Source organism: Numenius arquata, chromosome 5 (genome assembly GCF_964106895.1).
Source record: "Numenius arquata chromosome 5, bNumArq3.hap1.1, whole genome shotgun sequence".
Taxonomy (NCBI): domain Eukaryota; kingdom Metazoa; phylum Chordata; class Aves; order Charadriiformes; family Scolopacidae; genus Numenius; species Numenius arquata.
The window spans coordinates 69,665,510-69,680,198 of NC_133580.1; the positions used below are offsets into that span (position 1 = coordinate 69,665,510).

General features: G+C 45.6%; 1 protein-coding gene across 3 annotated transcripts in view; it reads left to right on the forward strand.

Annotated features, from left to right (window-relative positions):
* The first annotated feature begins 2,139 nt into the window (after positions 1–2,139).
* RUFY3 (RUN and FYVE domain containing 3) overlaps positions 2,140–14,689 on the forward strand; it is a 40,139-nt gene continuing 27,589 nt past the window's right edge. Inside the window, exons 1-2 of one of the 3 annotated variants that reach the window (XM_074148196.1) lie at positions 2,144–2,321; positions 13,114–13,167. In XM_074148196.1, the coding sequence (XP_074004297.1) occupies positions 2,144–2,321; positions 13,114–13,167 (232 nt within the window). Of the gene's footprint in view, positions 2,322–13,113; positions 13,168–14,689 lie in introns of all 3 variants that reach the window. The other 2 variants (XM_074148195.1, XM_074148197.1) reach the window with 2 other exon arrangements.

The following is a 14,689-nucleotide window of genomic DNA, read 5'->3' on the forward strand; positions in this document are numbered from 1 at the left end:
CTAAAGGGTTTATTTTGATTATTTGCTGTTTGTTTGAACCCTTTCAGAAGGTTAGGGAAGGGCTGCTCTCCTGGAGCTCTTGGTTTACGGTGACTTTCACCGGTTTTGGGAGCGGCGCGATGTGAACGCTAAAACTAGAAGTTGTCATTGGTGGAAGGATGTGGAAATATATGAATTAAAATGCTGTCAGCAGGGTTTATAAACCCCATTCTCTCCTAGGGAGAAGGAACAATGGTAACTGTTGTCGTTTGTGAAATAATTCTCCTTTGCGTCGCTGTAATAATATGCCTCTTGGTTCTTTGTTTGTCTTAGTCTGATGGGGGGGGGGAAAGAGTTGCTGAGTCAAAATGTTAGGCACCGAGCAGGAAGCCTTCACTGAAAGCAACTGCTTCCTCTTGCCTATTAGAAGTAACAGCTTTTAACCCTTTTTTTCTGGTTTTATGAGGTTTTTATGTGATGGGTGCTTTTTTCCCAGAAGCTATATGCGTTGGGATGCTGAATTTTCTCTCCAGTGGTCAGTTGTCGCGTTTCACATCCCTGAGAAAATGGACACAAATCCTTTAGTGTATTTCTTTAGGGAAGAAAAAAATGTGGAGAATAATTAAGATGCTGTGTATTAATCATTCATATGTTCCTATCAACACGCTTTTTTGGGGAACAATCAGCCTTTTCTGAATCTACACGGTGGGGGCAGGGGGACAGGGGTCCAGTTCAGATGGATGCTACGCATCTACTCTCCACAAATATACTGGAGCCACACAGGAATAAAGTGAGATAAGCTAATTTATTGTTGCCTTGTATCGTGGTGGAAGTGGGTGGTGGTACCGTGTCCCCCCCTTGTTGAGCGGGGACCTCTTGTCCCCTAGAGATGGGGCAGCGTGGGCTGGGGACACGGAGGAAATTCACCTGGCCAGGAAGGGACGGAACAACGTAGTGCTGTCCTCTTATTTTTGAGAGGTTGAAAAAAGCTGTTTCTCTGTAAATACGTCTTCATCAGCCCCACCTGAGCGGTCCTGATTTTCAGGTGAGGTTTTCAAAGTGCAAGATTTGGTCCCGTAGCTGTAGATTTCCGTGGTGTTTTCCCTCATTGTCCTTCCATGTGCACGTGCCCTCCCAAAAGAGCTTAATCCTCCAGTTCTTAGATCCCGATCTCTTTTTTTTTTTTCCTTTGCTGTTTCCCTGAGAGGATAAATCCATCTTAACATTGTTTTATTTTTTTTTTTTTTTTTTCCCCCCTGCACGTGGGAAATTTGAGCTGAAAGGCGAATAAAACCCAAAGGGCGAGGTGCACGCCCACCGCCAAAACAAAGATGCTGGTTCGATCCCTGTCGTGACATCCGGGCGCGTGGAAGGCAAGACAGATGCCTCTTTGTATTTTCCTCCCTGCCGCTTCCTAACGTGGGGAGAAACCCGCCCGGCGCTCGCTAATTGCCTGGCGAGGAGGTGCTGAGGCTGACGAGCCCCCTAATTGCCATCCCCTGCATCGGCAGCCTCCGAGGACGCAGCAGCAGCGGCGGTGGCGGCGGCGGTGGCAGCAGCATCCTGGGAATCCGCTCGCCCGGCGCTTGGAGCAGCCGGTCACATGAGCCGGAATTTTCGGTTCAGTTCATTAGTCAGCCATTTTGGCCGACACCCTGCTCGCTGCGCACAACCAACCCCCTTGGCGCTCGCCGGCGAGGAAGGGACCACAGCACTTGGATTTCGGCAAGCCTTGGATACCTCTCCCTGCCCTCTTCCTTTGTTTTCACTTGGGTAATCGTCAGAGGAAGCCATTCTTTTTCCTTCTTCTTTTTTTATATATATATATATATATATATTTTTTTTTTTTTAGGTTTTTTTTTTTTTTTTTTTTCCCCTCCTGCCTTTGATGCAGGAGCTGGTTTTTCTGTGGTCGCTCAGGATCGATAGCCTCTAGTGTAGCTGAAGACGACGGCAGTCGGAGGCAAGGAGGGGGGAAGAGCCGAGCCCAAAGGAGCAGCGCTTTTACCTTGCTTTATATACGAAAAAGGCCAGAGCAGGCTGTGCCATCCTGAGCATACCTGCCCTTTAATAGCGAGGTATTTCTCATTTTCTTCTTCAGACAGCTTTTCTTTTTAGCCCTTATCATTTTTCCCCCCGTTGTTGTTGTACCAGCTGAGTCATCATGTCTGCTCTGACGCCTCAAAGCGACATGCCAACCCCCACCACCGACAAGATCACTCAGGCTGCCATGGAGACCATCTATCTTTGCAAATTCCGCGTCTCGATGGATGGAGAGTGGCTCTGCCTGCGGGAGCTGGACGACATCTCCCTGACGCCCGACCCGGAGCCTACCCACGAAGGTACGGTCTCCTCTTCCCCGCCTCGGCATCCCCCTGCGGCCATCGCGTTGTTCCTGCCGCCGCACCGGCTGGCAGGGGGTGTCTCCGGGGTGAGATGCTCTTCCTGGAGAAACCTGGACGCCGTTTGACATATCAGAAAGCCCAACCGGTGCTTCAGGTTGCCCTTAGAAATTGCGGCGTCTTTCATAATCCACCCCTTTGAGACAGGTTTGTACTGAATTGTTGGTATTTTTTAAGATGGAAAGATCAGGTGTGTATGTCTCGGGAAGGAAGGTACCACCATGTGTGCTCAGTGATACATTTAATCATGATTTTACTCTTCAAACGGGGCTTGTAGCCCAGTTAGTCAGCTTTTTCAAATGGAGCATACTGGCAAAAGACAGTTTTGCCTGTGCCTGCCTGCAGTCAGGGGGTGGTTTTTGGAAAGCCCCGGGTGATGAGGCGGTTATTCCTATTGTCAAGGGGCTAAAACCATCCCGAGTCCTCCCTTCTGTAGGGTGTGCTCTTATTTATAATGGCTGAGAAGCCTGAAAAACAGAGGGGTAACGCATCTCCCTTTCTTCTTGGAAAAGGATTTATGATCTGGGTTGGTGGTGAAAACAGTTTAGTACTGGCTAAAATGAGGACTGAAAGCTTTGCGAGTGCTAAAAACACAAGAGGACATCCACACACGGCTCTACCAATAAAAAAGCGGGGAAGAAGGAGATACGATGAATTTCTGCAGTGCTCCAGTCGCCAGCAGTGGTGGTCCACTGGTAACCAGTCCAGCCAGTGGTGTGCCAGCCAGTGGTCACCAATGTTGCCAGGTTCTGAGTCCCCGTGGCTGGATGCCCAGCATCCTTCTGTCCTACAGCGAGGAGGATCCATCTTTCCACACCTGACCCTTTTTCAGTAACTCCTGAAGTGCAGTTCCACCAAGCAGTCTCGCTTGACCCGTTTGATGCTGGCTGGTCGAGTCAGTCATGTCCTGCTGGACGAGGCTGCTTAAACCGTGGTGAGGATTTGAGCTTGAAAATTAATTCCCAGGTGATAATTTAATTTCCATTTGACAGCTACTTCCAGCGGCAGCAGCCCGTGGGTTTGGATTTGCTTGCCAAATACTTAGTCACCCAGTGGGCTACTAGACAGAGGATTCCAAAGCTCCCTCTGAAGCGTGTCCCGGGGTTTCGGGGAGGATCTGCAGGCTCAGGAGAGCAGAACCAGAGTAGTGAGTACAGGGTGAGCCAAGGGGGCAGTAAATTCATCTTTTTTCCCGTTCCCATGGGCCTGTCTGTGGCACAGGTCTGCTCAGACCTTGCTCCATCTTATTCCTACGGTTTTGGGCTCTTCGGTGCTTTGGGATTTTTAAAAGTACATTCTAGTGTAGGTGGATTGATTTTTATATATTCTCTCCCTCTCTTTCTCTCATAAATAATAACTTCTTTTTTGATTTGTCATGTTGTAGTCAATAAATGACCTTCCAAGCAATCTCGGGCTCTTCTCCTAGTATAGCCCGGAAAACCTTTCAATCCCACCACGAGTCAGTTCTAGAAAAATTGTTTTCAAAGCTGTAATAACAGTACCAGAAAGGCTTAGAAATCAGTATTTGCTCATTTCGTTGCCATATTATTGAATTCATATTCCAGTCCCTCAAGGGGCTCCAGGAAAGCTGGGGAGGGACTCTGGATGAGGGAGGGGAGCCATAGGAGGAGAGGGAAGGGTTTGACACTGACAGAGGGGAGATGGAGCTGAGATGTGGGGAAGAACTTCTTTGGTGTGAGGGTGGTGAGAGCCTGGCCCAGGTTGCCCAGAGAAGCTGTGGCTGCCCCATCCCTGGAGGGGTTCAAGGCCAGGTTGGAGGGGGCTTGGAGCAACCTGGTCTGGTGGGAGGTGTCCCTGCCCAGGGCAGGGGGTGGGACTGGGTGGGCTTTAAGGTCCCTTCCCACCCGAACCATTCTGTGATTCTAGATGTCAAAAATGAATAAAAAAAGAGAACTGCATCATAATGACCTTTATGGGGATGTTTTATATATTGATAAATAAAGGGAGGCAGAAATTTTATTGATAAATAAAATTGTTGGGAGACAGAAAGACTGGTCGTTTTGGGGAGGAGGTTTTTGGACCCGAGTCATATTTTCAGCAGAGATATAAGGTCAGGAAAAAAGTGTTGATAATAGAAGAGCTGACACAGCTTTATCCCTAGCGTTGGAACTGGTGCTACTGCATCAGCACTGCTGCTCTGCATCCCTGTGCGCGGGCGCTGGGGACGGGGATCATGGGCACCAAGGGCTTGTCTTGAGAGGAAAAGCAGGAGCTGAGCCCGGCGTGTCTCATAATATCTCCATAAAAGTGATGTAGAAAAGTAGGGATTGTGAAGGGAAAGAAGGAAAAAAGAAATAAAAGGCTCCAGAGTTCTGCCAAAGGCTTAATAAAAGCTAGCTTTTTTTTTTTTCCTTATAAATCAAGATGTGAAAAATAATATATTGCAGTAGTGAATCCACCAGTTTGCTGACAGAAGGGTTTAGAGCCTCCGCTTGCTGTCCCTCGGCTCTTGCTGCTTTCCGAGAGTTTTCTGCCTCTGGCCTTTCTTCCCCCTGTGATGTGCTCTGCCCCCAGCAGCCGCCCTCCGCCTCCTCCCCATGTACCCGATTCACACGACTGGTTATGGTGGGAGTTTCCTCTTTGCTGATTTTAAAGATGCCTTTTTTTTTTTTCCCCTTATAGCTGTACCAAAGGTAGGGCACACAGAGTAAAATCTCTGAGGAAATTGAATTGCGCTAAACAAGAAGCTGCAGTACATTTTTCTTTTATCCCAATGGAAGAAGTTAGTTAATCTTATTATTTCTCTTTTTTGTTGATTTTTTTTAAAGCAGATTACTCGGGAATGACAGTTTAAACATACAGGAGGAGGCTAAAGTAAGCGATTCTCGTCTGCTGTGGTTTGACATCCCTCGCCAGAGCACTGTGTTTTAATTCCAGGGAGAGTGGCGCCAGAAGCAGCGTTCTGATGGTGCCAGCTCTTGGCATTGGGATGTCAGGGGGAGCTAGAGGCGGATTGCTGCGCTTTGATTGCGCTCCAAGGGCTCCCGAGCAGAGAGGCAGAAGCTGCAGCTGGTGCTTATTATTTCCAAGGCCGGACCTGCTGTCAGCCCTCTCCTCTGAGTCTTTGCCGGAGCTTTCACGGGAATAATCCCACTTAAGGCCAATTTTGTGATAGGGGCTGGAGGGACAGGGAGGGGGCTAGTGATTTAAGGGCATAGCCACAATCACAGCCTTCCCCACTGACGTTTAAAAACAATAAGCATCCTCTTGTGTGGGTGATGTGGGTGATTGGCTTGGTAAAATCAAGCCAAATTCTTGCTGCTACTTAAGCCAAAAGGCAATATACTTTGGGAAGCGGATTCTGATCTGAGATGAAACAGTGTAAATTTGGAGTAATTCCCTTCCTGCCACAGAGTTGGAGTTGCTGAGTGTAACTCTGAGCAAAACTTCAATTTAATTCCATTTAAGAGTAGGGTGGGCAGTGTAGTTACTGAGTTTCTTGCAGCTGTATGAACTCAATAATTTAGCATGTAACACTGATGCTCAATTTAACAGTAGAAGGAATTAATTTTCAACTGCTTGGATCGATTCTGCATGTATGAAAACCAGCTCATTTTGCTACATACTGTAAATCTGCTTGGCATAAAAAATGAGATTATTTTGAAAAACAAATAGTGGTTCTTAATTAGGTAATGAGGACTTCTCTGTGCTGTGCAGGGCTCCCAACATGAGATGTGACGCTAATGGCCATTAAGCTCTTGTTTGTTTGCGATATCACTAATCATCACTGAGGCATCTTCAGGGACTGAGGTGTGAAAAACACCTGGATTGGGTTTCTCTTGCACGTTCCAGTGTGTATATGGGATTGAAACCTGTCTCAGCTTTTGGGGAGAAGCTATAAGATGCGAAATGGCCTTGCAGGGTTTGCTGGATGTTAAATTTCTACTTTGAATAATCACGAGGAGCTTCACGTTGGAGCCGTGGAAATTTTCATCCTCACGGGATCAGCTCGTAATTGAGAACAGGAGCACTCGTGATGACTGTATGATCTCAATTTACTTGCAACTGTCAAGAATTATCCCCCCCTTGTTTGTTCTTTTATTTTAATCCTCTTCCGTTTGTGCTAAAACAGGGAATTGGGTGGTAAGTTTATAAAATGCAAAGATGAAACTATCTTTTCCATAGTATAATTTTTGGTAGCTAAGATCAGATATTTTTTTTCTTCTTTTTTGACCAGTAACTTAAAAGTTTTAGTTTTAGACACATCCTTATGTGAAATGCCCTGAGTAGAAGTCAGTACAGCTCTTCTCGGCACTCGGACACCTCTTGCCCGTTGATCTGTTGCACCATTTATCGAATCATCCTTCAGATTCTACCTTTTCTGTCCGTTTTCTGTTCAAGTATTTTTCCACCTTTCTCTGCACGCTTCAAAACGCTTTAAAGGAAGCCGCATGAACTTTATTCGTTATATTTTTGGTTTGCAAACTGGCGGCCTTCTTGGCACTTAAGTTTGTGTGGAGGGGTTGAGACCAGATTTAGTAGAACAAATTTGAAGTCAATAATATGCAAGATAAATTAATTCCAGTGTGTTAACGGCCGTAAATCTTTTTGAAAAGCAGTGAGGTGATACTTTTCAGCAGGTGCTGTCTGGATTGTAAGATGGTGAAGATGGTCATCTCCCCAGGGACGAGGAGATGTCCTGCTTACTGTATTTACACCGAATCCCGTCACCAGCTGGGAAGAAAGGGAAATGCCCAAGAGAAGGAGGGCACTGGACCCTGAACCAACGGGGGGGGGGCAGGTTAAGTTTTAATAAGCTCCTCGGGGCAATTAGGACGCTGTGCCGAGGAGGAGAGGGAGCAAGTGCCCTGCAAGGCTTGGGTTGAGACCTACGTCGGGGCTATTTTGTTTTGTATTTTAAATTTTAAACTTTTGTAAATATTTTCAATGGTGTGAGAAAGACATTACAGCCCAGAGTTGTTTTCTTTTAAGCTCATTCAGTCTAAATGAAGTCGGATCTGGGAAATGCAGGGCAGGCTCATCCCCTCAAAATGAATTTGATTCATTATCTCGGAGATAATGAATCAAAAGTGTTGCAGAGAAACCTCTTAGGTGTCAACCGAGATGGGAAATGAAAGATGGGGAGAAAAGAAAAATGTGGTGGTTTTTTTTTTTTTTTTGACTCTTCTGTTTGTGCAAACTATCAAGTGCCAAAATACCGTGAGAAATTTCCCACTGCAGTTACTCAAGTGATTCCCTCTGAGAAATACTTTAATTCCGTGTAATTCCACGCAGCTGCAACGTGCAGAAATGCCCAGTGGCAATCATGGGGAGGCAGGAATATAACTTAGGGTGGGATTACACCACTCATGGATGTGATTTGCGTTTGTTCCATGCGTGTAATGGAGAGTGGATGTGCAATTCCCAAGCCTCCTGTGTATTTATTTTTTTTCCTTCTTTTTTTCCCTCCTCCCAGTTTGCTGCAGATCCGTGACTCTGCTATTTCTGTTAGCGCAGTGCGAGCCTTGATTTATGTCAAAACGTCCCTGGCGTAGGAGAAAGGGTCGTGTCGCTCTGTGACCCCGGTGCTGCCGAGTGAGGAGCAGCATGTGTTAAAAACGGGAGTGATGACAGTAACAGCTTCACCCTAAAAATATCGCAGTTTATAATGCAAACACAAGCTGTTGGTGCTGTGAAAGCAGTTCGGGGGGGAGGGGGTTGGATGCGGGATAAAGATGTATTAACAGAGAGAACGAAGGCGGGGGGGTGCGGGAGAGCGGCATGGGGACTGGGTTTCTGTGCGTGGTGCGGTCAGAGGAAATAGATAAAATTAACTGTTTTCTGCAGGGAGCAGGTAGTGCCGAGGTCGGTAGCGTCAGGCGAGAGGAGAGCAGGAGCTCCTGAGGGATTTTTATGTGGTGGGGTTTAAAAAATGTTTTTTCTAAAGCAACTTTACAAATTGTGAATATCTTGTTCCTGGCAGTCCAGGCTGCAGTTTGGCTGGTCGCTTCCTCAATTTTTGCATCCCAAGGTGTTTGAATGTGATGCTGAAACTCTTTGCAGGTCCCTTTTCTTTGTCAATGCTTCACAATCCACCTGTTTCACAAATCTAATCTGAAAACATTCATTATATACCTCTGATGATAGCAACTGTATCTACTTAATTTTATTCCTTGACCACTTCAATTATTTCTTATTAAAGGTATTATTTATCTAAGGCAACAAATAATAACAATAAAGGTATTATTTATCTAAGGCAACAAATACGAGATAATGAAATTTAAATAAATATAATAATGTGACTATGAGCTCAGCTGCTCATGGGTTTAGTGTTTTATCTCCACTCCTGATGTGGGCAAGATTAAAAAATAACCCTTTTCATTATCACTAAACAGAACGAGGGGACCCTGGCCTTGATAAAGTTCTGTTTGTTTGTAACTCTTCAACAGAGTTAATGTTTTCTGTAAGCGTCTGTACAAAACCTAACAGATTTGTGCCAAGCCTCCCATAGCAGCCAAACTGCAAGAGCTGAGGACTTCCTGCATCAGGCTCAGTTCTCACTTCCCAAAATTGGTGCCGGGTTGGATTTTTTGGGGGTTATTTCACTGATTTCTCAGCTGCTGCTTATGCATTTGCTAAGAACTTCTGTAATTTAAAAAAACAAACAAACAAAAAAAAAAAAAACAACACCAAAAAAACTCCCAGAAAATCCCCAACAAACAACACCAACAAAAACCCCAAACTAAAAACAAAACCAAAAGCCCCAAACGAGCAGATCTGACCTCTTTAGTGTGTCTTTGGAGGAACTTGATTCATATCGTGCTTGGAAACTACACAAAGGGTGTGCGGATTCACTTTGTTCTGTGTATCTTTCTTTACACATGAACAAATGCCGTCACTATATAAGAAGCTTGGAGTGTTCCATCCTCCTGGTTGCACTTAGAAGGTATTTACTAATAAAAGTAATCCCAGAATGATACGGAATTGGAAGGGACCTCTGGAGATCATCTCCTCCAACCCCCTGCCACAGCAGGGGCACCCAGAGCAGGTCCCAAAGGAACGTGTCCAGGTGGGTTTGGAATGTCTCCAGAGAAGGAGACTCCACCACCTCTCTGGGCAGCCTCTTCCAGGGCTCTGCCACCCTCACAGCAAAGAAGTTCCTCCTCATGTTGAGATGGAACTTCCCATGTTCCAGTTTGTGCCCATTCCCTCTTGTCCTGTCCCTGGGCACCACTGAGAAAAGACTGGCCCCATCCTCCTGACACCCACCCTTGAAGTATTTATAGGTGTTGATCAGATCCCCCCTCAGTCTTCTCTTCTCCAGACTAAAAAGACCCAAGTCCCTCAGCCTTTCCTCAGCAGAGAGATGCTCCAGGCCCCTCAGCATCTTTGTAGCCCTCTGCTGTCCCCTCTCCAGCAGTTCCCTGTCCTTCTGGAAATGGGGAGCCCACAACTGGTCCCAGTGCTCCAGATGGGGCCTCCCCAGGGCAGGGCAGAGGGGGAGGATGACCCCCCTCCACCTGCTGTCCACGCTTTTCTTGATGCCCCCCAGGATGCTATTGGCCTTCTTGGCCACAAGGGCCCATTGCTGCCTCATGGGCATCCTGTTGTCTCACCAGGACTCCCAGGTCTTTTTCCTCAGAGCTGCTCCCCAGCAGGTCAGCCCCAACCTGTCCTGGTGCAGGGGGTTATTCCTCCCCAGGTGCAGCACCCTACACTTGTCCTTGTTGAATTTCATCAGGTTCCTCTCTGCCCAGCTCTCCAGCCTGGCCAGGTCTCTCTGGATGGCGGCACAGCCTTCTGCTGTGTCAGCCACCCCTCCCAGTTGTGTATCGTCAGCGAACTTGCTGAGGGTACATTCCACCCCATAAAAATTGGTGGCCTGGGAAGCTGGGTGTGTTGGGGAACTTGCCATTCTCCTGCTAGGCTTGCTGCAGAGCATGGGGGCCTGCTTGTAGGTGGTATCCTGGTATAGGCTGAGATGCTGCGTTTGAGGTGATGATGTTCATGGAGCTTTATTTCTTAATGAATTCATTCTGTATCGGCACTTTGAGTGGAATATATAGGGGGTTGTGCAGCTCTGGCCTATGGGAACTTCTCAGCATTTATTGAAGCGCAGATATTCAGTTCATTTCAAATGTCACAGGGATATTTCTGCTGTATTTCGGGGAACTATTGCTGGTTTCTGCTTATGAGACACTTGTTTGAAAATCCCATACCCGTGTTTTTATTCCCTTCCTGCCCATCGAGTGAGACACCGCAATCTTCATTTCCCCTTCACACACTCAGGTTTTCCATGCAGTGTGTTTTCTCGGCGCTGTATGGTATGTGGCAGCTCACAGCTTACCACCTTTGGGCTAAGAACTTCAATCTTCAAAAAAACCCAAACAAACCCAAAACCCAGTAGAGCGCTCTTTCTGTTCAATAGCAGCGTGAAATAATTTTTCTGCTGGTATGTTCTCCAGCATTTAGTTTTAAAAGTTTTTATTTGCATGGGAAAGTGTATCCTTCTTCCTGCACCAGTTGTTCCAAATTTCGATGTAACTGTGAAGTATTGCGTATGTCTGAGAAATGCTAACCCAAAAATTAAGATATGAGTGAATTCAGGAAGATAAAGTTCGGAGGGAAAGTTCTGGGATGTTTTCTTACTGTATGTAACCTTCACTATTCATGAGCTGGCACCTCTTTTTAAGCATTCCTGAACTCCAGTTCCTTTCTAAAGAGCTTGCTTGTCTGTTTATTCCAGTGGGATATTCAATTCCATAATACTAATCTTCCTGGGAACTGAGTTGGAATTGAGGTAATCGTTTTATGAAGACTTAAAAGCCTTGGCCATCCTGTTTTCTAAACCTGGTACACAGCAGTTAAAGGCTTTATTGTTTTTCCATAATCATCAAAAGTACTCAGTTTGTTTTAGACATACCCTGAGAAGGAGCATGGACTCTGTCAAGTTGCAGGTCGTTGATTGATTGATTGATTTATTTGTGTGTGTCTTGAGGTTTTTTTCCCCCCCACTGTTGCCACTGACACTTTTGCCACTAAATCTGTATAAATCCCATTGTGCCTTTGTGCCAACATAAATTCATGCAAGTCTTGTGAGCATTTCTCGCCAGAAAGAGGATAGGATTACTGCCTGGAGGGATATAACAGAAGAGAATATTTGTGACTCCACCGGCCGTTTGTCTGTAAGCTAATTGTAAATCTGGTTTTGGTTATGAGATGTTCTTCACTTTAGATTGAGGAAAACAACCCCAAACCCTCAGAATTAGAGACCATTCAGTGGTGATGCCTGGCTTCAGTCTCGGCGTGCAGGTAGGGTTCTGGGACCACTGAATCACAGAGTGATGTGGGGTTGGAAGGGACCTCTGGAGATCATCTCCTCCAACCCCCTGCCACAGCAGGGGCACCCACAGCAGGTCCCACAGGAACGTGTCCAGGTGGATTTGGAATGTCTCCAGAGAAGGAGACTCCACCACCTCTCTGGGCAGCCTCTTCCAGGGCTCTGCCACCCTCACAGCAAAGAAGTTCCTCCTCATGGTGAGATGGAACTTCCCATGTTCCAGTTTGTGCCCGTTCCCTCTTGTCCTGTCCCTGGGCACCACTGGAAAAAGACTGGCCCCATCCTCCTGACACCCACCCTTCAAGTATTTATAGGCGTATCCATAGGGAAGGAAGTCAAAAAGTGAAGAAAACCGATGGCTAAAAACCAACCGTGTGAATAAAACGTTTTCCGAGGACGGGAAGACTGTTGGTGAGGGATAGGAAGCTTTCGGGGATCGGTTGACTTAGTCATACTGATATTTAGCCCTTTTTTTTTTCCCTTTTTCTTTACCAGCAGTGGCTGTGACGCTGCCGTTCACCAGCCAGCGCTGGCTCCCACGGCGGGAGGAGGCTGCCGGCAGCTTTTTTCCCGTGGGAGGGAGGAGGTCCCAGCAGCGGGTGTACTTTGCTCGGGACTTTGGCACCGTCCGCCTGGAAAGGGGAATCGAGCCTTTCCCGGGCTTCAGATGTTGAACCCATTGCGAGTTATCACTGGGGAGGAGGGGGCATGTAAGTTGGGAGCTGGAAATCCCGCAGGGTTCAGACCCTCCGTGACTTCCTCTGCCTTTATTTTCTGGGTTGGAAACTGGGGAATTTAGTGGGCGTGCTGGAATTAGTGGGCGTGCTGCAAGGTGGTTTCCTTGTCCTGGCTGCTCCTCTCCGGGATACCCGCCTCCTCCCCACGTCAAGCTCTGTGTAACATTATTTTAAACATCCTCAGTATGGTCTTTTCCTGAAACCTGCTCGCTTTTCACCTGTGGCTGCGTTTCCCTCTCGGGGCGGGGGGGTGGTTCTTTTTGGGGCTGGCTACGAGGAAACCAAAGCAAACGCTGACCTTGCATAAATACCTAAAGTTCAGTGCTTTGGTCTTACGAACAAAATAATGCTTTTCTTGCTTTTCTTTTTAGGATGTGCTTTACAAAAATATTGCTTGTTTCAATGCAGAAAGAAGCAAAGCTTCTAAAGCTTTACTGAAACCCACCCCAATTTGACTCTCAAGCGAAAAAAAAAAACCCGCTTTGCTGTATTGACCCTTTGGACTCGCAAATCTCTTCCCGCTATGATTTAAGTCTTGTATTATGCAAATCTTCCTTTCGGTTATCCTTTTCTTATACCTTGCTTTTTTTTTTTTTTTTTTGACTCTTTCCTTTGGATCACAGCTTGCATGACGTTTTTTTTTTCTTTTTTCTTTTCCTTTTTTTTTTTTTTTTTTTTTTTGCTGTTTGCAAAGACTCTTGGGAGGATTTGACAGATGTGGTGGAGCAATTGCGCGATGACACCCAAGGTGCGTGCCACACCAGCAGCTTTCTGGTATTTCTGCTTAATCGTTGGGTTTTTGACTTCTTATTTGGAGCCGGAGTGCAAAAAGCAGTTTTTCCTTTCCCGGGCCGGTAGCTGTGGGTTTCCGAAGGGGCTCGTCCGGTTGAACCAGGTTCCTCAGCCAGAACACGCTGTTCTCCTTGCGCTCCCTGTGGATGTTTGGTTTCTGCTTTTAACCTGTGAAAGAAAACGCCTTTGCTGGCTCCAGCGTGCGTATTGCTCTGGGAATGGCATTAATTCACATTTAAAATGCATATTGTGAAGGCTTTTCTTCTAAATTTTCTTGAAATTTTTCTTTTCTTCTAAATTTTATCAGCCCCTTCATGGCTTCCACGGGATCGGTTCTGGTTTCTAAAATCATGCTGATTCCTGTTTGGAAACATGTGCATATAATGTTGCTTGAACAATTGCTTTAAAAATTTGGGGGTGTTTTTTACTTCAAGTAGAGGTAGAAAAAGTAAATGAACAAGGGGCTATTTTCCTTACATGAAATGCATTCTGAGACAGTTATTTTCCTGAGCCTGAGATAAACACAACTTAAAAAGTTACGGCAATATAGGGAACCTAAATTAAAAAAAAAATATTTCAGAAATCACCCCAAAGGTTCAGATTTTCTGAAATAGTTCCATTTATCAACTCGAGACTGCAAAAGTGACTCTAAAACTTATATTACAAGTTTTGATTAAGACTTAAGACTTGATTGATTAAAAAAACAAATATTTTTAATAGTGCTTCTTACTGGATTCTTAAAAATGGTGCAAGAGTGCAATAGTGGAATCCTCAATTCAGCATGTACTCAAGTAAATTTGTATTTTGGTGACTAAATGCAACAGTTGATGCTTGGGATGAAAGCGTTTGCAGCACAAAAGGCTAATGTACCTTTTGGAGCTACGTTTTAAAATGGCAGTGTCAAATTAGAAGCTAAAACTAGAAGATTGATGAGCGCAAGGCCTGTTACTATAAGGTCAGCAGATGGATTTCAGCTCTTTTTTGCCAATTTGCACATTCAGTGTTTCAAAGGTGCCGCAAATTGCAGATCCCAGGGTGGCTGGTTTCTCACCAGTGTTTTATTCGGTTCTGGTCTAATTCTCACTGGTAGGATGCTCACCGAAAGCTGCATTTGTTTCTTTATAGCTCAAATAAGCAATTTAAATGTGAAACTTGGTAAAGCAAAACGGTGAAATTAAGTGAAAAAGTGTTTGTGTTATGGACTCAGTTATAAATAGAGGGTGAAGAGTGAGCAACACCCTGAAGGATACATCCGTCTTAAAATATGTAGCTGCGATTATTACTGAAATAATAAATTATATTTAGGGATGGCAAAGTAACACAGCTGGGTTTGGGACTGAAACCTTCCCATGCAGGTCGTTTTAAGCATGTTTCCAGCAGAAGAGAAAAGCAAAATCAACCATGACGTAGCAAAAATTTCCTTCTATTTCTAATTGGAAACTCAGAAGGTGTAAGCCTTTTTAAAGAGGGTGTGTTGT